Source organism: Ambystoma mexicanum, chromosome 8, assembly GCF_040938575.1.
Source record: "Ambystoma mexicanum isolate Mex_15411 chromosome 8, UKY_AmexF1_1, whole genome shotgun sequence".
Taxonomy (NCBI): domain Eukaryota; kingdom Metazoa; phylum Chordata; class Amphibia; order Caudata; family Ambystomatidae; genus Ambystoma; species Ambystoma mexicanum.
In genome coordinates this window covers 1466875792-1466898486 of record NC_090929.1, presented here as the reverse complement: position 1 = coordinate 1466898486, position 22695 = coordinate 1466875792, and the positions used below count along the sequence as shown (strand labels likewise).

Sequence of the window (22695 nt, the reverse complement as noted above, 5' to 3'; positions counted from 1 at the left end):
AGACCTATGGCACAATAGATGGCAAGGGAACTGGGAGCACCCATTCCTTAGCTCATACACCAGAGAGATCCAATCCTTAGCTCCCACACCCACACCTGAGAGCATGCCGCGCCATCGCACAATACAGTCAGACAGCCATTATTGGAAATCGGCAATAACCCGACCCATTGGATTACTAACTAAATGGAGGTGGGCAGTCATAATTTTGAAAAAAAAATGTCGACAAAATGTCGACTTTCGTTTTTTTAATTTATATATTTATTTTAGGGGTTCGGGAGTTAAAAAAAGAGAAATTTAAAAAAGGGGGGGTTGGGGGGAACCCCCATTTCGAAAAAAAAATGCATTGAAAAAAAGTCGACATTTTTTTTTTTTTTCGAAATTTTGACTTTCGACATTTTTGTTGTCGAAATTATCACTATGAACCCTAAATGGAACAAGATGTACTAGAATCAGGATACACACCCCACTAACCACCCTTTAAAATGTCTGCACACCTAACCTACCCGAAAATTCACACAACCATCTGTTGCCCAGCAAACCGCACGCACTTTACCACACTGCATCAACAACTAACGGATAAACATCACCAGCAGCACACAAGGTCTCGCCCAGTCTGATATTCACACCAAAGCTCCATGCACAGTGTATACAGAACTGAAGCAGCCAACAGAACACCACCCCTCCCACTTTCCTACTCCCCCCTTCACCCGACTGACCCTACCCGTCCGCCTCTTGTTTTGCAGATCTGCCAGGGCGCCTGGGGACCAACTCCATTGGTGACAGTGCGCTATATAAATACCTTTTAACATTAACACGTTCCACTACCTTTTAGTCTAATATCCAAGGTAAACTCTATCACTTCCACCGACATGTGGTTGCTTTCAGGGGCCTCCACCAGCTCCTCCACCTTCTCAACCCTGCCCCTAACCCCGGATATTAATGCTTCGATATCAGTCTTTAGGGCTTTTACATCGTGAGCATTCTGCAAGATGTCTGATTTTTTTTTCTTGGCCATCCCCACCAACGGATCTGGTGAGAGAGATGCTGGTGGCCCTCTGTTCTCGAAAATCAGTGAGGATTGATTGCACACCAAATGTCTCATAATTGCCCCACCCCAATATTTTTAAACTGCTAAACAATGTGGAGCTTGTTTGAAAATCATAGGTTGTCTGAAAGTGCATAAGAACCGACTCTTTGTTAAAGTGGTAGCAGAGGCCTTGAAGGCATTTACCATACTGCAAAGTGCTCTATACTTGCCTAGCTGGAGAGTGAAAGCCCCAATGCATTTAAGCAATCATTGGAGAGAAATGCAAATGTCTCCATTGACCGACGGTCAGTTGGGCTACAGCATTTACAATGCACAGTAATTGGCGAAGCGAATATGGAGGCACCCCAGAGAAGCCATGACTTATCTAAACTGCATGATACCAAGATAGTGCTCACAATAACATTCGTCGGCATCCTTGGGGCGGATGGGGGGGACGATTGTGCAGAACATTTGTGAAAAAGAAAAGCAAGATTGAAATGCATCTCTAACCGCGTAAATGAGGGACAACCCGTTCAATGCCACAGAAGACCATGAGTATTGATGACACTGTATCCCCGACTACCTGTGTACACTGCTTGTTGGTTGGTAGGTTTTCAGTGTATGGTTGGGGGAAAATCCCTAGGTCCCTCAAGAAGCTAGGTCTGAAGTACTCATTGAAGTGTCGGAGCGTTGATGTACTTTAAAATTAAAGATAGACTGTCCAGATCGATAATTGTATTTTAATATTGTTTTTTTACAAAACAGGATCAATATTTAGTGAAAAAATTCGAACTACACTAAGGCGATCCTAGAGACAGAGGATATATACCAGAAATTACAGTTGGTCGGGTACACATCGGTCCTCTGTGAACCATAAACTCCCATGAACCCTTGGAAGTGTAAAACAAATGTTCCTTTATCCAGGATGCACTTGGTAGTGTGTGTATCCAGGTTTGCGTACGTTCATGTGAAGTTTTTCACTTAAGGATTTATAACAAATCCATGAGCTCATAATGCCAGAGGAAGGTAGAACTGAAGGCATTTGACTTAATTGGGACAAAGTGCTGCAGTCGAAGATTCTAATGCTGAAGAGTAAACCTCACGGTTGGAGATCCACCGTTTTCCACTAGGACTGATGGGTTGAACATCTGCATTGGTATGGGGAGATGGTAGCAAACTTATCTAAATAAATGGACATCCCTCACCTTTTGTGGTGCTTTGGTGTAGAGCCTCAAGGAAGCACAGCAGCATCCGAGGGCCCAGTAAACTGGTAAATTAGCTGAATTACATAAGCTACTGGGAGCCAGACAATCTGGTTTCCATCCATTACATGGAACCGAAACAGCCCTCATTGACTTAAAGACCCAAATAGATGAACTGAGAGATCAAGGAAAGACGGCACTCCTCCTCTTACTTGACCTCTCAGCTGCATTCGATCTTGTGGACCACAAGGTCCTCTGCAGACACTTGGACTCTAAAGCTCATTTCTCCACCCAGGCTATCAAATGGAAGAATCCTTTATGAGTGAGAGAACCATGAGTTTTCTCCCCCTCAGCAGCAGCAGACCCTACACCTATCACATGTGTTCTCCCCCAGGGCTCCTGTGTCTCCCCAACCCTATACAACATATTTACCAAACCCATTTTCGATGATTTGGACCGTCTAGGTATCACCTACACTAACTATGCAGATGATACATAGATTCTCCTCCCACTTTCCGGGGATCATAATAGAGACAGGGATTTAGTAAATAGGGTGTATCTTATCACTCAGGCATGGATGGCATCCCATGGCCTCTGCCTGAATGATAAGACAGAGTTAATCATCTTGGGCTCACAGGCAAAAATCAACAAATTAGGCCCTGACTACTCAGGATTAAGCATCGACGGCAACGTCATTAAAGTCTCGAGGGAAATAAAAACGCTTGGTTTCTACCTTGACTCTGCCATGACATTTACTAAACAGGTCAACTCCTTAGCATCAACTACAGCCTATACCTGTAAATTAATAAGAGCAGGTAAACCCTTCTTATCTAATGACAGCTGTATGATCCTGGCAAGAGCCCGAATACTCTCACGACTAGACTACTTTAAAGTACTCTACAGCGGTGCCAACAATCCATCACCCAAACGCTCCAAATCCTTCAAAATAATGCCCTTAGAGCAGCACTTGGGATAAATAAAAGAGAACATATCTCCTCCCTCAGACGCCAGTACAAATGGCTTGCGACTGCTAATAAAATCCACCTAAAAATGATCTCTTTGATCCACCAAGCTCTAAATAATGCATCACCCAGTTGCCTGATGGAAAAAATAAAGAAAACATTTCTAATAGACCAACAAGAACTGTCAATTCAAACTGTCTGTTAATACCCAGATTTAAACTTGCCAAAATTGGCGGAATTAGCTTCCCAGTGACAGCGGCCAAACTATGGAATGCATTGCCACACAACTTGAGCTGACCAACCGTTCCTACACTTCAGAAGAAATGTCATTAAACATATCAATTCTAATAACCTGTAGACACAACATTAGTCCACCCGGAGTGTATATATGTGTGTATATATGTATATATGTTTATTTATATATATATATATATATTTTTAGAAGTCTCATCAACTAATGCCTAACTTGAATACAGCATGCTAACCTTGCAGCTTGTATATTAATTACCTGCAATCACCTGCCTATGCTCGCACTTGCAAGTATATATACCGTACATCCCTATACCATTGTAAATTTATGCACTACTGTAAATTTGATGTATCCTTGTAAAGTTTGTAACATTGTAATTTCGAGATTCCTATACCTTTGTAAGCCTTGCATATTTGTCTTTGCTGCGCCCGGTTACCTCTGGGTCTGGCGCGCATTATAAGTCAATAAACAAACAAAGTTGCTGCTGCGATCTGTGTGATCTGCAGGTCTGTGAAGAATCCTACGGATCCTTCACTGAAATCCAGCCTAAAGTGTCCTCCCAGGTGGGCAGGAGAAGGCAGATGCTTCCTGATCCCAACACTGGAGATGGTGTACTGCGGACGGATCACCTGGGAGTAGACCGGGCACAGGGTGGGGAGGAGATTTTGTGGGATGAGACAGTATTTTTCCACTTGTGAACCCTAAGGTTATAAAATCGGAAACTATACCAAAAAATATCCTTTTTGTTATCCCTGACTAACCACCTTCCTCAAACCCAAAAGTAAAATGTAAAGGATTATGAAAATGTTGTCTTCACTAAACCATCTTCCTCTGTAATGGTTAATATTCATAGTCCCTCTGTTAAAAGCTTTAAGGGAATTAAATCTACTCTTCTAAATATTTTAGAAGTTGAAAAACCTAACTTTAGTGGAAGAAATTACAAGTCCCAGAATCCTAGTGGCACAGACGAGTAAGAGGGCTGAAGAGGCATGTACATGTAGTAGTCGGGCAATTAAGCCTAGTTGCCATTGCAGTTGTCAGGCAATTAAGGCTAATAGCCCACACCTGAAGAAAATCATTCAACCTGTGAGACATAGCCCCATCAGGAAGGGGGTAGTAGAAGGAGCTGGAGTGGGTGCTGGAAGGCTGGCTGTAGCGGCAGGAGAAGCACAACACTGGAAAATCGCAAGAAAGTGGAAGAACAGACAGGGCGCCGGAACGTGGTGACAGCTGATTTCACCTGCAAGTTCTAAGAGTTCTGTTCTCCCAAACTCTTGGGTGCAGAATGCTGCGCAAGGGGAAGACCTGCAGGTGGCTGGGTTTTCCCCATTCTGGCCTTGTTGCCGTGAATGCAGAGCCGTGGATGTGGAGGAGACTAAGGCCGAAAGCAGAAGGCAAGCCGAGGATCTCCCAAATCAAGTGGCATGGGGTTGTGGTGAGAAAAGGGGTGCAAGTAGACTAGGGCCCCAGAAATCAGTGTGAGGGGAATGGGGGGCCAGCAAAATAGGTGCAAGGAGCTGGCAGCTGAGAAAATAGGTGCAAGGGGGCTTGGGCTGAGAAAAGTGGTACGAGGGGGCTGGGGGCAAAATAAAATACTTACCTTTGAATTTGTCACTGTGCCACTGCAGGACAGGAGCATGCTCGCCTGACTTCCCGCCCGTCCCAGCTGCCTGACTTCCTGTTGTCCCATCCCAACCAATCAATGAGTGGCTGGGGTAGGACAGGAAGTCAGGTGGCCCGTACTGACAGGAAGTTAGACAAGCATGCGCCTGTTGTGCAGTCGGCACATCAGGAGTTTTTTTTAACGGAGGTTTTGGGAAGCTGGGGCAGACCGAAGACACCCGTGCTGGAGAAGGGTGTGGGTCCCCAGTGAGCCAGAAACAAAAGAAGTAGTAGAGGAAGTCGGGAAAGCAGTGCAACCCGCAAAACCAGTGCCTATGAAGCTGAAGCACAGCGTTCAAATGCACTGCGCGAGCCTTGCTTTTAACTGTAGCCAGCTCCTAAGTGACTCAAGTATTGCTTTATGCAAGGGAAAGCTATTTTTTTATGTCAGAAGTTTCACGAACTATGGAATTGTAGCACTTGCGTAGAACGTTAAAAATAAATACTTGTGTGAGAAGCTAAAGTGCTTGAAAACCATTGTTGAAGTATCTAAAAACTTTTGCTGTTTGGTTTAGTCATTCAATTGACAGCCAAAGCATCTAATGAGCTACCATCTAAAAAAAAAAGCATCTAAAAAAAAAAGCATCTAATGCATTTTTTTTTATGGGGGGGTCCCCCAAACCTCATTTTTTAACCTTTAAAACCCATTTGTATTAAACGAAACCCTTATCATCTAAAAAAATGCATTAGATGTGCTTTTTTTTATATGATTTGGCTGTCTATGCTTTGGTTGTCGATGCAATGACCAGATACCTTGCTTGTATAACTGAGTGGTATCGTGTCCCTAATTAAAAAAAAAAGGGAACAATCCCTAAACCATTACTGAATGCCTAACATTGTCTATATACGAGTTACATGTTGTAGAGTGTGAAAACCACATCAAAAGGAAGTCAGTGTGACTAATTGTAATTTCCAATGAGTCATCCTTTATCGTTACAAGGGAATACAATTCATTATTCAACTGTAAACCTTAAAATCCTCTTGAAAGATAGGTTGTGTGCCCAATTGTGTTTTCACTCAAAACTATATCCAGATGTGACTTTTGTTTTATTTCAAAGAAGTAAAGAGTCTAAAGTATTGGAGATGAGAACAAGCATTGCCCAAGGCAAGAGGCACCCCATTTTCATAGTGAAACCAGTCTTGCCAAGAGAAAAAGAGCCATATAACTACTCTGTGATGTTGATAACAGTCAAGTGGCCCAAGAAACAAGTACCCCATTGTTACCTGAAACTGAGAGAGTGACACATAAGCTTCTGGGTAATTACTTTGGCTGGTAAAGGGCAGGAAGGTGGGAGCAAAGCTGGGGAAGGGGAACCAGATGCTTGTGAAGAATACTCTGAAGTAGAATGCAACCTGTGGTGTGAATGATGCTGAAGCTGGAAAGGAGAGAGACTTGTGGGCTGAAGCAGGTAGATGATGGAGTAGTCGGACGGAAGAGGCAAAGAGGCTGCCCCTTTTGATAGTCATTAAAAGGAAGAGTGCCTTGCCTACCTGAAGGAGTTGAAATGGCTTGTCAAAACGTACCTACAAATTCACTGAGCAGTAGTAGTAATACTTGAACTGTGGTGGTATATTAAGTTGTCAGCAGAAGTCACATTGAAGTGGTTCGAAGTAGTAACGTACTGTGGGACAAAGGTGGCGGTTATCATAGTACCAACAGTAGAAGTGTGGTTGTTGAAAATAGAAGCAGCAACCCAGAGAAAGCATTCTGACAAATATACCAAATGTAAAGTTGTAACTGAAGAAGTCCTCAAGAATTGTGTATTATTGACATTGGGGAATCTTCTTTTGAACTCTGACCATTTATCTTGAAGAGACTATTTACCATTATAACCAGGATTGCCATTGGTGCTATTACTTTTTCTGGATGTTGGAAGGGCATCTTTTCATCCAGGAACAGAGTTGTTGAATTGTGTTTGATGAACATTTCCTTTGACTTTGAAATTTCAAGAGCTGGTTCAAAATATTTATTTTCTTTTGCTGAACATTTTGGAGTTAACTTTGTATCCTGGGGAAGGGATCTTACCCAGGACAAGAGAAGGCCATTCAAATATTGTGTTAATATTGTTTATCATATTGTGTTGCTATATAGCTTCCTTTGTATGGTTGTTTAGTGTGAGAGCCAGTTTTCCCATGCAAGAGAAGGTTCCCTTCGTCTTTAGACTAGGGGGGGAATTCCACTGTAGATTAGGGCAAGGTATTTTCTTTAATACAATGTCATACTTTGAGAAATCTGTTTGTCTTGCATTGATGACCACGCACAGGTTATAGGTGTGAATCCCAGCAATGCCAACTGAGCCCTTAATCCCTCTGAGGTCGATAATGAAGTACCAACCTCAGTTGGGTGATATTGTATGTAGATGTGTACCCTGTATAGCGCTTTGGCGAAAGCGTCATATAAATAAAACATCCTTATCACTGTAGAGAGGTGGCTACTTCTCCTGGGGGCTTGGAAAGTGTAGCTTGGTGAAAAGCAATGCTTTCATTTTCATTTAGCGCGCCTTTCCTCTCTAGCTCTGTGGGGGGTGGTGGGAGCTGGTTGCTGGGATGCCACTGTGATCTCTTATGGGAGACTGGATGGGCTTTTCTAGTAAAATGTCTGCTTCCTCTCTTGTGTGGCGGGAAGGGCAGGGTTACAGAACAGGTTTCCAGTAGATGCAGTCAAGAAATCAGATTTCATTCCCCATCCATGAGTGAAGCTACGCTTCCTTCCAAAAGACCAACTTTTTGACTCTCAGATTTCTGACATTTAATAGGCGGTGGGTCGATCGTGTCTCCCATAGCGTAATCCTTTTCCAGGTCCATTATTTCCATAAGAGTGAGTTTATTTAGATGCACTATTCCATTCTACTTTGTCTGTTGCCACATAACACTTCTGGCCAAAATCTTCACTCCCCACTCCAGTGTCTGGTAGGCTGATCGGTCTGTGTGCTCCTTGCTTAAGCATTGAGCCCAACACCGTTTAAAAAAAAAGTAGTTCCTCTTTGGTGCAGCACTACCCAATTATGAATGGGCACCTTAATATGCAAATGTGATACACACGGGCTTGAGTGTGAGAATCTCTCATGTTTGTGGCTGCATAGTTCATGGGTGGGGAAAAAGCACAGTTGACCTCTTAAAAAAATAAATAATAATAATTATGGAAGCAGTTGGCCAAAGTTTTCAAATGCTCAGAAATAAAACCCCTCCCCATTTCCACTAGTGTGGGGGCTTACACTAAAATCTTTAGTCCAGCAAATCAAAGGTAAGAATTTCCCTAAAGCCACTGGTTTAGGTTTTATGAGCTCACGACTACCTTTCATAAATTTAATTTATTGTGATTGCATGTTGCTCACTTTGGAGTTTAACTACAGAGAGAGATCAACCATGATGCGCATTCCACATGCTTCGCACTCAGCAACTATAGCTCCATCTCCCTTGTATTCTAGCCAGATGTCTGGCAAGGCATCTTGAGAGGATTATGCCTAGACTGATGCACCAAGACCAATCTGGTTTCATGCATTGTCACTCCTCCGATAACTTGCTAAGGCTGCTACACATCATCAAAGGTATGAATGATCTGCAGGACATGGTCCTGTCGCTGGATGTTGAGAAAGCCTTCGACAGGAGGCGGTGGGACTATATGTTCTCCGTGCTCCATCACTTTGGCTTCTTGGGGCTGTCCCTGTGCATATTTCGACTACTGTATGATGCCCCCATGCTACCGTGGTCACAATGGCCACACGTCTGACCCGTTTCCACTGCATACTTATACAAAGTGGCCCTGTCACAGCTGATGTACACTCTAGGCATTGAGCCCTTGGCTATGAAATTGCGCTTGGATAGGGATTGAACGGGGATCACAGAATCTTGCTCTACATCACCTGTGCCCGATTTCCCTACCCCGCATTCGATCCATCCTAATGGAATATGGACCAGTCGCATGATGCTACATAAACTGGGATAAGTCGGAGGTCCTCCATCTCTGCTCGGATATCCCATGGGACCCTAGTGGGGTGGCACCTGTTAGATTGCAAGACTTGCATATCAGAATTCACCTCTTTGACCTGAGCGACTTGAACTATCCACCAGTACTGCAGAATATAAAAGCAGACCTTGAAAGGTGGCATGCCATCCCACTATCACTCACTGGGCGAATGAACACAATAAAAATGAACTCTATGCCCGAACTCATGTACTTTTGCTACTATGATCCCTATGCCCCTGCCAAGCCCACTTCATGACGAGTCAGAGCAATGCTGAAATTTGAAGGGGCAAAAAAGCGCTCTTAAACTAAACCATCCTTCAGGCTGATTAGGCTAGTGGTGGACTTGATCTCCTGTCTTGGCGCGCCTGTAACCTGGCGGCACAGTTCTCATGGGCTAAGTGATACTCAATGTCTCGGATACAACCAGCTGGAGGACCATTGAATTACAGACCTGCTTACCCCGCATGAAATATTGGCGATGCTGCCTAAACGGCTCTCATGGCAGATTAAGACCCATCCAAACTTAGGCCCCACATTAATGCAATGGCACCCCATGCGCATACTGATGGATCAAACATTTGGGACATTCCAGCCTGGCTAAGTCTGAGAGCTCTCCTATCATCTGGTCCCCGCCCCCCAACCCCCTGCTACACAGTGAGCAAAACACTGCTTGGAGCGATGTGCAGGTCATGGATCTGTGCGATGAGCAGACAATCCTACATTTCACTGAAGAGCATCCTGGGACTGGCTAAAGTATCTCTCTATACAATCCATAATGGCTTGGCACATTAGTGCTGAGGATAGGGTTAGGGAACCATCGCAAAGTGAGCCAGAATTAGGATGTGATGTCGACAGCTTTCCTAAACTCCAGACTATTTACGACCTATGTGCGCCAAACAACCTTGCAAGACGGGTGACATTAGCTGAGATTTGGGCTGAGGACCTGGGTACACCTGTCGCTGCCGAAGACCTATACAATGCTTTTGCTGCCATGAAATGTATCCTGCAGCCTGAAGCACCGGGAGATGCAGTACAAGATCATACATTGTGCTTAATACCCACCATCCAAATGATATGCTATAGGCTTAGCCAGTCTCCCCTCTGCTGGCGGCAATGTGTGGTGGTTGGTTCCGCCAGCCACATCTTTTGGATCTGCATAGGTTATACAACCTTTCTGGGGTCTTGTGCTGCGTTGCCTGTCTAAAGGTCAAGGCTGTGTCCTGTCCCTCTGACCCCCCACTAGCGGCGCTTAAGAGTGAGGAATGGCATGAGGACCAACCGGTGCGAAAGTTAATTCATGTGATATTATTTCATGTACGTAAAGCGATCTTGATGGGGTGGAAGTCGGGGAATGCACCAGAGAAACTCAAATGGTTGGCCGTAGCAACTAAGACCTGCAATGCGGAACTATCCTGGCTTAGAAAGAAGCTGTCTCAGCCTAGCATTGACATGTTTGTGGACTTAATGCAAGGCTTTCTGTAAATAGTCAGGTGTTGAGCCCTCTGGGAGGGACCTGTGAAATGCGCATTGGGATATGGAGTACCTTGGTGGGATAAGAATGTCGTTGATGGAGCGGACAGCAGGGACATGTTGTTGGGCAGGCTACCTTCTGGCTTGCTATGACACTGATGCTTTTATTATTGATGTATGCATGGGGTGTTTGACGGTTGGAGAGCAATCATCATGTATCGACATTTTCCAAATAATTTCATTCAAAAGCATCCCCGCGGGGGATACAGAGATTAAAGTTGAATGCAAAGGGAACCCTTAGATACATAGACTATAATGCCTTCACCCCAATGGAGAGTGATGACTGGAATTTCAGAAGCTTTTTATGCTAGTCTTAGGTCAACATTCACTGATTGAGTATGTGATAACAATGCCGGAGAATGTATTGAAGACTCCTCCTGTAGATTTTTGCATGGAGCATATTGTTGAAATCATATGTATATTTTGGGGAGCAGTTTTGGCCTCTAGCAAAGATCCATGTATGACTCAATCCAGAATAGCATGGTAGCTAGTGGTTCCTGTCAGCATATATAGGTGCATTGGCCTTTGTGATGCTCATATTTGTCCGGAGTATATTGTTTAAGCAATATGTGGTCTTTGGAAAGTAAGCTTTAGTTTCCAATAAAGACTCGTGTAGTAAGCAAAACAAAGACGTGGGTAACTCGTGGATTTTATTATTGACCTTTCTGAGGTCCACACTAGACATTTGACACTGTGCCATTAACTTTTAAAGATGGCGCTCTGGAAAACTCCTGTTATTCGCTTTAGTATGACAGTCCTTTGTCAGTTTCATGCATTTCGCCATCCCTGGAGGATGGGAGTTAAGATGCCATGAAGCCAACACTCGCCCTAATCTGTTTACAGACGTGTCTCTGCAATATAAATTGACAGCTTCTTGACCGTTTGGATGAGCTTAAAGCATCCATTTAGATTTGCTTCATAGATAATTGTATTTGCAGAACTTTGTGCCACACGTTTTATGCTTGTATACTATGCATCCCCGCATGACGCACAAGCAAGCTAGCATGCTTTTACTCTGGGCCGGTGCAAGGAATTTTGCCACCCTAGGCAAACTGTCAGATTGGCGCCCCCAACCCACTCCAGGTCCTAACCGTTCTCAACAAACTATCCTCCTACCGACCATACCCCCACAGCCTTGTGTTCAACAAGTGTGAATTGCCCTGCAGGAGGTGCTGACTTCTACGCCAGAGTGCATAAAAAGAAATCAACAAACAAATGTGGGGCAGCTCATGGAAAAGGCATTTGCCAGGCACTGCCATAGTGGTATTAACTGGCCATTGATGGTAGCGGGTGCAAACGGTGGAGTACCTGGGCATATAACTGCAGTGCCTGGCAAATGCCTAATACCTATAAACAGGTCAAAACTGTTTGCTTTGCCAATGCTTGTTTTAACAGGACTTCAGTGATGAACAGCACAGTGTTTATAAATCGAGTGGCTTTAGGCAGGCCTGGTAAGACATGTTTGTTACATCTTTAGCACACGTACAGCTCAAATTATAATATTGCCAGCCATTACAAGTGCCAAGTTGTATGGCAGAATTGACCATAGTCAATTTCACAAAAAATGCAAGGCTTGAGTAAAGTGAGCTCAAATACATCCCAGGAGTCGATGTGTTTTGGGCAGGAAGTGGGTTGGAATGGCCATAGGGATTAGCGTGGCCTTGGGTAGTCAATGGGTGGGTCAATAAGCAAACACTGACAACCTTTGTGTCTCTCCTCATATGCCATTGCTCCCCACTCAGATGCAATAGATCGGATTATAGGTGGTGCTTTCCAAAAACAAAACAAAAATGCTCTAATCACATGGCCTGCGTGAAGTCCAGGACTGCAGGACAACTGCCCTTTTTGCCTGCCACCTCCATCACTATTGTGGCAGGCCTTGGCCTGACTGCATTTATTTCTTTAAAAAATTGTAACCCAATCTACCATAATGTATCAGTTGACTGAAAGCCCAGGGCTCGAAAAGAAGGGCAAATGGGCATGCTAGGCTCTTTGCATGGGGGGCAGTGGGGTGTTGTAGATGTGGGTATCTTCTCAGCCTCCCCCCTGCAAGGGATCTTGTGGGTTGCCATGGACTGTGGTAACCCTAAGATTTGCTTATTGCTAAGCCACCTCTCTCCTTCCTTTTAGCCAGGCAGAAGTCAGACTCAGAAGGGACACTGGAAGCTCAAATGGGCACATGTGTCCCATGCAGGCATATGGGGCTACTCAGACCTCCCAGCATGACCATTTCTGAGAAGACTAGATTTATCTAGCAGTGCATTATCGGATTAATAGGTGAGTGGGCAACGGGTCAAGGAGGGGGGGTATTGCTGTGAGATGTGGGAAAAAAACTGTCGGAACAGGACAGGACAAGAACAGGAAAAAAGAGAAAGGGGGCATTGGAAACACGAGGAGATAAGACACAAGGACACACACATCCAGCCTAGAGCAATGGTAATATGTGGATAGGGCATAGGGGCAGGTGAGTGGCAGTAAAAGGAAGGGTCCGGACAGAGGGGTGGACTAAAGGACACAGGGATGTAGAGTGGCTACAGAAGGGCATATAGATTAGAGAAAGAGACATGGCACCCCAACCAGTGTTATGGACATGAAGATGGGGTCAGGGAGCATGGCAGAAAGACAGAGTGAGTTAGGCAGAGACAGGGCAAAGCCACAAAGGTAAGTGGACAGAAAGACAAAATAGGGGAATGCATTGAGTACTAAGGGCAAGGGAGGGTGTGAGTAAAGAAGGAAATGCACAGGCGGCAGAGAATGGATGAGGAGTGGGGCAGTGACAGAATAGCAGAGGTGACTGGGACAAGAACACATTAGCCGGGCACAGAGGGGGCAGTCAGCCAGTGACAGGAAAGTTGGCATGCTGCATGCAAGAATAGGGTCGGCCCGCGGTGGCGAGGATCGTGCAATGTGCAACTGAGAGAGGAGGGGTCGAGTGTCATGGCTGGACAAGGGGTAGAGTCATATCCGGGATTGGTACACACTTGCATCGGGGCACACAGATTATGCATTCTATGCTAATGCAGTGAGCAACTCATGCAGCGAAAGCGCTACAACAAAAATACATTATTAAATGCTTACAAAACAGATTCCATTATTTTTCATAATATTGCCTTAAGCTGCAGCAGCAGACTCGAGACCGCCCCCCACCCTAAAGGGGCTGTTACTGTTAGAGCCTGCAGCCGGAGCCATTGCCAGCCAGCCAGGCATAGGCATAAAATGTAATTAAGAGAGGGAGAGGGTTGTGGAGCACAGCATGCATTATGCACCATGGTGTTGGTTGGCAGTAGTCAGCACAGCACCTCGGTCCTCACCTGTGTTGGACTGTTAATCTTTCACTCTCTCAGCACAGTACAGCCAGGGTCCGCCCCCGGGCCGCTCTCACAGGCACAAGGGCCGCCACCACCAGGATGGGTTGGGTGGCCTCGTACGGGCATTGGACTGGCGCACTGCACAGCAAAAGGCTGCTGCAGGCCTGCAGCTAGTGCAGGGTGTGCAGGTGGCCACCACGTCTGATGGTCCTTACCAATTAAAGTTAACAGACTCAGTGGTCTCAGCCAGGCTGCACAGGGCACTGCAGCATTCACTGACACATACCATCGAGTCGACGATTGAGAGGGCAGGTGCAGTGCTTTGTGGCATGCTAATGCGCAGGTGCCAGCTCTGCCACGCTCATGCCACTCGTGACCCTGACCCGACCCCCAAGTCCTAACCTTTACGGCACCACCAGGTCTGCTGCTGCTGCAGCCAGCTTGCAAACAGTGTAACAGGGCAGGGCCTCTGTTATCCCTACAGGCAAGGGAGTAATTAGTGTGAAGGTGTTAATGCAGCATGTTGGCGCTCTAGCATTTCCAACATATAGGCAAGCGCCTAACCGTGCCCAGTGATAGCACCGGCCCTGCTTTTACTTAATGTAGAGGCGTAAGCGCAGCACTAGGGTCAGTATTTGTACCATAGGTGAAGTGCCATTAGTTTATGATTTTGACACCCTTGAAGGACTATTTACAACATACATTTCCAGGGATGATTTTGTTAAAAGTTTCAGCTTGTGATCATCTTTTTGCCATTTCCACAGCAGTTTGCATTGTGAATATCTGGTGATAATGTTGGTTGCAAGATATTTGAGTCTACAGAGTGAGACAATTTCTGATATCAACCCTGTTCAGGGTGATATAATGTAATGGGCTTGTGTTAACGTTTTTTTGGGAAATGTCATGTTCTTTGATACATGGTCCTTATTAAGATGTTGACAGCGATTTTACCATTTCATTTTACAGCCACCTGAGGATGATCAGTTTTGATCGAATTGTGTAGTTGCAGTGGCCTGTGACACCTTTTTCAAGTCGCATGACTTTGGTTTCCTTTTGTAGAATCGTGATTTTAAAACGTGAAAATGTTTATACTCCACAATAAAAAAAAAAAAAAAAAAAATCATGGTGACATGAAATGGTTACACCTTCATGCTTGAATGACTGCTCCAGCCACGAGAGGTTTCTTGGTATCATCTCTTTTGTCTATAATGCAGATTGGATCCCTGACCAATGGCGTCAATAATATTACAATTTAATATTGAGTGCACTTGGGCACGTTATTTTCGTTAACCAAGGAATCCCACCTGTACAACTGTAATTTGATGGGGCCCAACAACCATAGCATCATGATTTTAACATATCTGCATGCCAGAGCCTACCCACCCCAAAAGCAGTCCAAATTACCACCAAGGGCTGTGCAAGCTGTTGGCTGAGCATAGTGTTTCTACCCCATGCAAGGATCTGGAACGAGTTGCTTCTCTGTATTTAGTGCAACAGAAACCGCGAACTCTGAGCATCTGACGAGCTTAATATTGCTCGGCAATATTGTTGTGAGTCTAGCTCTAGAGTATCTAGTAACCAACTCTCATAAACATTAGATGTTATAAATGACTTCCTTACACACTTGAATCACTAAACCTGTATTCACACTTGCAATAGAGTATTTTATACTCCTAAATAGAAACACATTAAGAATGCCAACACTCTTGTTTAGCATACTCTTTTACCAATAAATTATGAACATTAACAAATATAGTCTAACAGTAAGCAGTTCCCAATATTATCAATAAAATAGTTGGGTAGAGTCCTAGCATCCTACTCTTCTCTTCTCAAAAGTTAAAGAAATCTAACAAGCAGCAATGTATGCACAGCCATTGTGGCACAGACAAATGTAATCCTACAATCCTGGTGCTGTCAGGTTTGGCGTGCCAGCGGACTGATGAGGTTTATACATGCTAACCTCTGAAAAACCTATGAAATGAGCAAAGAAACTCTAGCAAAAGTTGATGGCTTCGAAGGACGGTAAACAACAACCTAGAAGCAATCTGAAGGCATTGGATAAAAATGTACCGGTAAAACACATTTGCAATCTCCCTACAAAGGCTTCCACCCTCAGAGCACTGTTTTGATGGACCCACTTATGCTGGCCAAAGAATTGCAGAGGAACCGAGACTGATGTTTCTTGCTGTGCGAAACTCGTATCGCGATAAACTGAGTTTAACCATCACGGAGATACTTGAAAGGGTTACCTAACGAAAATGCATCATGGTATCTCTTAATGGTATAACCACGTAAAAGAATATATTTTGCTAAATGTGGTAAATTGCTTGTTTAAACCCCCAAAATATTGCCAATTTCCCCAAATGTTTGGACTAAGTTCCAGGTTTTAGGCTCACACGCAGGTGTGCTATATCGTGGGAAAGGTTTGCTGCTTCTTAGCAAATCAGTGCAGGTCTGTAATTTAGTTTTGCCACCAGATTGGCGCAACCATTGGAAATTAGAATATGGGGACATTTGCAAAGTGCCCCATTTTAGGCCCATAGACAGCTTAATCAATCCATTGGCCATGACAGTAGTTCTAACTGCATGCATTATCTCATCCAGGCAGTCCAGCTTGTGAATCAATAGGTCCTCCAAACTCTGCATCCATCACGCTTCTTAACCCACCCTCTGGCTGCTTCTGTAGTCTGTCACTGCTATTCTGATAAACTAGTTATATAGTGTGTAAGCCCACCCTTGTTTCCTTGCTAGTCATTCCTCCCTATTGGATGGCCTTCATTTATCACTAGTTAAAATCAGCCGGACTCCATGGTGAGGGCCACGTCCTATTGGAATAAAATGACTGTCAAAATGTTTGCATTTAAAATGTCGAATGTCTGTCTTAGAAACTCATCCAAGGGACAGCTGATCAAGCACGATGCTGGCTGCTGTCAACTGTGCTTGATCAGTTGGATCTAACAGCAACGACTATGGCCCTTTGGAATAACATAATATTTGCTAAATGTTTTTATTTCAAACTTCAGATTAGAATGTGTGCACCCTCCTCATAGTTGCAGCCAATTGGCCTCAGCTTTGTATTACTGACCTTAATGACCTAAGAATTTATTTTCCTTAAGTGCTGTTGGAATTTCAAGATGGATGATTTTCCAAATTCGCTTTTGCATGGCTCATAGTAAAATGAGTATTATTTAACAAAACTGTCAATTTTACAATTTTCAAGAATGTGTTTTGCAAGAATGTAAATGTATTCATAAGGTGCATTGTGCAAAATATACTTTTAAAATTACACAGCATGTTCAACAAATATCCTTGACATATTTTTGAATCTTTGCGTTCTCAATTTTATATTAAAATGAGGATAGCTGATCACATTGCCTCATGCGTGTGCACATTTTGGCGTCAAGTACAAATCAATGTTTTCAGAAAAAGATGTGCAGAACCACCTGAGCTGCTGGAGATCATGCAAATGGTAGCAGTGCGTGGTATAGCCCAATAAAACAGCGTCTTCTGGTGCCTGCCACCTCTGCCCTGCGAGTGAAGATACATTTGCTGTTTGTGTATTGGCACACTAGATAACCTTGTGTTTTGGGAGCGTTTTTTTTTTAATCGAATTTGATGCATTGATGAGTATTGCTACTTTATCCATGTACATGCTCTGATCCTGCCAAAGCTTTCACCAGAGGATAGTGAGCTGTATTCAACTGGGAAGTTGTGCAACATGAATAGTTGGCGCCTTTCAACGTCTCTTCTTTCCCATAGCTCTAAGGTTGTTCCAGGGTGAATATGATGTCGACGACCTGGTGCAGGAAATGAAGGAGGAGCAGCATTCCCTGTCTTCTGTGGAGTCTGTTTCGGTTTGGCAGCTCTTGTGGGATCGGTCTGTGCGGTGGCAACTGATCTCGGTGGTGGTAATCAACATGGGCATGCAGCTCTCTGGGATTGATGCTGTAAGTTTCACTGATGATATTTTGTTACTTTGGGAACTGGGGTCCATTTGGCATACGTTTATTTTCATGTTTCCCTCAATTTGGGATTGTATGTTTTTGATCATTACAAACTTCAATTGTGCATGCATGGTAATAATCAGTCAGTAAAAATGTGTATGCATGGTAATAACATTGTGCTCAATGGTGTCAACTGCCATCTTCACAAGTGTATTAATTATCCACAACAGTTATCTGTATTGTAAATTAATGGTTGAGAATTGGAAGGCTGCATCTAACGGAGCTTCAGATGTGTGCAGTACGTTGGTTTTACATGAGCTCCGCATACAAAATGCCTGTATCTCAAAAGCAAGAATCGCAAACGGGATGTAAGAGATTTTACACTGGATGTTTCATTTATTTTAAAGTGGTTCATCTATTAGAGGCATTGCACATATCTATCCCCCAACCCCTACTGCAACCACCCCACACCAAACCACAATCTTGGACAAGAAAAAGACAGTTTTAATCATATTTTTGTTTTAATAAATTGGTGAAAAGACAGGTTTTCCTCAAACTCAGTGCTTGGGAAGTTGCATAAGGAACTAAGTAAGTTCAGGCTGCAATGATGATAAATACACTTTGGCCTGCCTATTTTTGTGTCACTAATGTTTTCATTTGACATCGACCAACATTTCCTTTACATATTCACTCAACCATCCGTGCATAGATAATCCAACATGGGGGTCCATCCTAGAAAATCTGCCCAAACATTTTGCTATTAAGTCATTATAATAATAATCTTTATTGTGTTTGTGCTCAAATTGAACTTTACACAAATAAATCACATAGTCAAAACATCTTTTTAAAACCGTAAGGAACGTATTTCATAGTTACATATATGTACGATGCATAGCAATGCATACAATACGTAAAAACAGTTAAGATGAACAAACGAGCAAAAATCAAAAAGAACCGTTTCGTTGTGAACATTTCTTTTTCCTCACAATACATAAATTATACAGACAACTTAGACAGATCAAGGCTTAAACGTGAACATCAACATGGCTTGAAAGCCCAAAGGCCACCTAAAAGTTAAAATATTGATTACCTTCGGGGAGACTTGACTTCCTTTCGGTAACACTTTAATATGATTCCAAATGGTTTTTGATGTGCAGCCATACACAATATAAGGCTTTCTTGGAAGAAATAAAATCAGTATTTAGACAATAATACCAACAAGCTTTTGTGTTCATTGTTTCATAGTGGTGGATTGATGTCATCACTGATGACATCACATATGAAATTAACTTTGATGAAAAGTCCCTACAAGTCGTTGTTTATAATGTTGTTAACACCATGTCAGGGGTGACGGGAGACCTACCATGAACTATTAATCTATTAAAGGAAGTACTCATCTAAACAAAATATTATACTGGAGTGTTCTTAATAGAGGAACCTAATCATACATAAACATAGGCAATCACTGCAGCATGCACCATACAAGTACAATATTTATAATCATGTACTTTTGGATAGTAAAATAATACATGTTACATTATCAGAGCTTTGAGTAATGTTAAACATGTCATGACTAGCTAACAATTCAAGACTTACTACACACTTGTGCTAATACACACAACACATATGAAGACCCACAATGCATACAAATCAGAGGCACATACAGGGAAACTAAAGTAAGGAAGAAAAACGGCATCAAAAGAAAATGTTATGAACATTAAAGTTCATCTTCCTGTACACATTGTGTGTTTAAGGCCTGCTTATTGCCCCATGTATGTGCACCCACATGAGCTGAGACCAAACCCTACGGAAAGTACTTTAAAAACATTCGACAAGGTTAATATTCTGTCGGTGAACAAAGTCACCTGGCCTAGATATGTCGGTGAACAAAAATAAGTGGCCCAGATGTCATCTTTGATGTCCTGGGTTAGTCTTTGCAGTACACGGTGGTGGCACGAGTTATGGTTGCTTAGCTTACCATAACTGGCACATTTTTGAGGGATTTCGGTTTTACTTGTAACCAAAGCATCCCTTTTAACAAAGTTTTTACCAGTGCATGCTAATTTCCTACAACTTACTAATATCATACTTACCCCAATACAGCAACATTTTCCTCGAATTTACAAAGTTTCACCTTAAAACATTTCCCACCTTCTAGCATAATTTTTAACACTTGTATACACTTTTTGCAACATTCTGCTGTTTTTGTGTCCGTCAAAGTTCGCGAACAACTGACATCATAGCAGACTTTTCGAACAGTGTCACGTGACCGCACATGCGCAGCATGATGTTTTCACGAACGCATCGCGCTTCGCGGATAGTTAGGAACTGCTTTTTCTACTGATCTAGGAACTTTCAAGCTCAAAATATTTCCCCTTGCACAGTTCCTACACCTATTCTTACCCATTATCTATTAACAATCTAGTATAGAGCACAAACTTGGAAGAATATTAGCTGGCATCCCTCCTCCCCAAGACCCACCACCACCAGCTGGAGGACCTACCCAAAAAAAAAATCGCAGTACTTCCAAAGACCATGAAGAGGACTTGGAGGATGAAGTGACTACCTCTAACACCAAGAGAGAATCATGGGTGTGGCAGTTCTTTACCACTGTTGGGAATGTACCAAAGGCTAAAGCTACCAAAGTGAAATGCATTGAGTGCAACGTACTTTGTCATGGACTACCTAGATAGTATTCCTACGGGACCACCTCCATGCGCCCCCACACCCAATCCAACCACTGCAAAGCTCTCAGAAAGGCTGTTCCTTTCTTAGCAAGTAATAGGCTGTCTTCCTCCACCTCATTTTCTTCAACCAATACTGTAACCACACAGCCTTCTTGTGTGGCACACAAAATCCCACCAACTGCCTTGCAAGCAATAAAAGAGGCTGTTGATCCATATCTTCTGTAGACAACAGTCCTCTGTATATACTACAACACACCACTCTGCAGGGGGGAGCAAATTTGAAGAGCTTTTGAAGTTGTAATCAAGGAGCATGAGAAACACTTCCCCCCTACCTTAGATGTCAAATGCGCGCAACATCTTCCCCGGTCCACCTGCCCCTCCATATTAGTGCTTGGTGCCTCTTTCCTCATTTCCGTCCCCACCTTACATTCTAACCTCGCCTGCAAAGAGAAAGAAAACAAAAAAAGGTTCTTTTAGGAACCACCTTTCACAGTAAAAAAAATGCCAGTCCCTGTTGGACATGGCCACTTCATCCCAATTGGTCGTCTCTCGTGTTCATGACCAGTAAGTAGCCAGATTGTCTCGGTCATGACCGTATGCCATGACCCATACAATCTGGCCACTGCCCATGGCCACAGGCTATACCTCCGTCAACAAAGGTATATCATTATATTTTTTGTACGTACATTATGACACTTGTCAAAAAATAAAACACAGGGACATTTGCAAAATCATGCTTTCAGGTCCTTGCCAATGCTCCTTATATGAATTTGCTGGAAATCCGCCCATGTTTTTTTTTTCTTTTCAAAAGTGTCAAAATGTACATACAATAGTCATATAACTTAGGCCCCACATGACACAATCCATTCAGACTTTGGACAAACATTCAAGGTTGGGATCTCTATCTTTCTGAAAATGTTTGTCTACATTCGTCAAACGGCACCAACCCTCTAATGCACAAATAAGCATAGATGCCCCCGAACATCTAAGATATTCGCGGACATCACAGAACTGCCCCAGACTGTTCCCTGACATCGGAGAAAGTTATTTTGGGTTTAAAAAGGTTTGGGGGAAAAAAAAAACTTTCACCTAAAATGTGAAAGTAGGAAAGTCCATTTGAGCCAAGTCACACATTCCACAATGCCACCTAGTAGCCATCTTGGGAAGTTTACCTCCAGTTCTGAGCCACAACAGCAAGGGATTGTGGGTATGCAAATTAGCTCAAATGCAAATCTTTTTAAATGTCTTTCTTGGGTTGATTAAGCTATTTATAAAGTAGCACTGCCCTCCTTAGATAAAGACAGTTTCCTGGAGATAAAGGTTCCCAATTGGTTCTGGCAATATTAGCCTTTTAGTGTTTTAACCTGGACCGATATTCCCTATCCCTCCGCTTAACAGCTCTGAAAGCCCTGCGTTTAATATGCTTGGAATTTTCATATGTTAACGTCAAATACATTGGTGTTGTGCTTTTTGGCCACATTTAATTTCTTCCCAGAGCCCCCACCCCGTTCTGTGTCCATTCTTCTTTCTCGTTAGCACTTTTACCCTTTAGCTTGCACCAGTCAAACGCAAGGATTTTCTCGATTTTAACCTTGGTCCAGCTTAACCGGTTCCCTGCACTGTTTGCTTATCTCACGTCCGGAGGCCCCTTTGGCCCAGAAGCTGCATCCCAGCCTCCTTATACAAGGTCCACCAAACATAATGACCATGCCTTGAAAAAGACCTTTTTAGGTTGAAACAAGTGTTGGCTTTGCTTATGGAAAAACTAGTGTGGCCATATGTATGGAAAAAAAACACTGCACTATTGATATCAGTTGCATGTTATTTTCATTTCAATACACCCCACGCAACAGTCCAGTGACCTACAGCTCAACCTATGCAGCGCCAGAATCAACAGAGTTCCCCCAAACCCCTTTCTCTACATTATCTAAACAGAGGGCGCCCTGAGCAAGTCCCGGGAACCGTCAAGCAGTCAGCAGGAATATTTTCGAACAAGACCACCAGATCAGCGCAGCGATCCAAACCTTCCTCTTGCTCCAGCCGCGTTATACCTTGTTGGGACCAAGTCACCACACTTGTCATCTGGCCCTCTACAATTCAAATTAATTGGTTGTTAAATCATTCTAACGATTGGTTTTCAATAGCAAATCAAAGAT

General features: G+C 43.4%; 1 protein-coding gene across 1 annotated transcript in view; it reads left to right on the top strand.

Moving 5' to 3' along the window:
* Positions 1-22695, top strand: part of LOC138473115 (solute carrier family 2, facilitated glucose transporter member 9-like) — a 369925-nt gene that overhangs the window by 221481 nt on the left and 125749 nt on the right. Inside the window, exon 7 of the mRNA XM_069611639.1 lies at positions 17668-17855. Within this exon, the coding sequence (XP_069467740.1) occupies positions 17668-17855 (188 nt within the window). The remainder of the gene's footprint in view (positions 1-17667; positions 17856-22695) is intronic.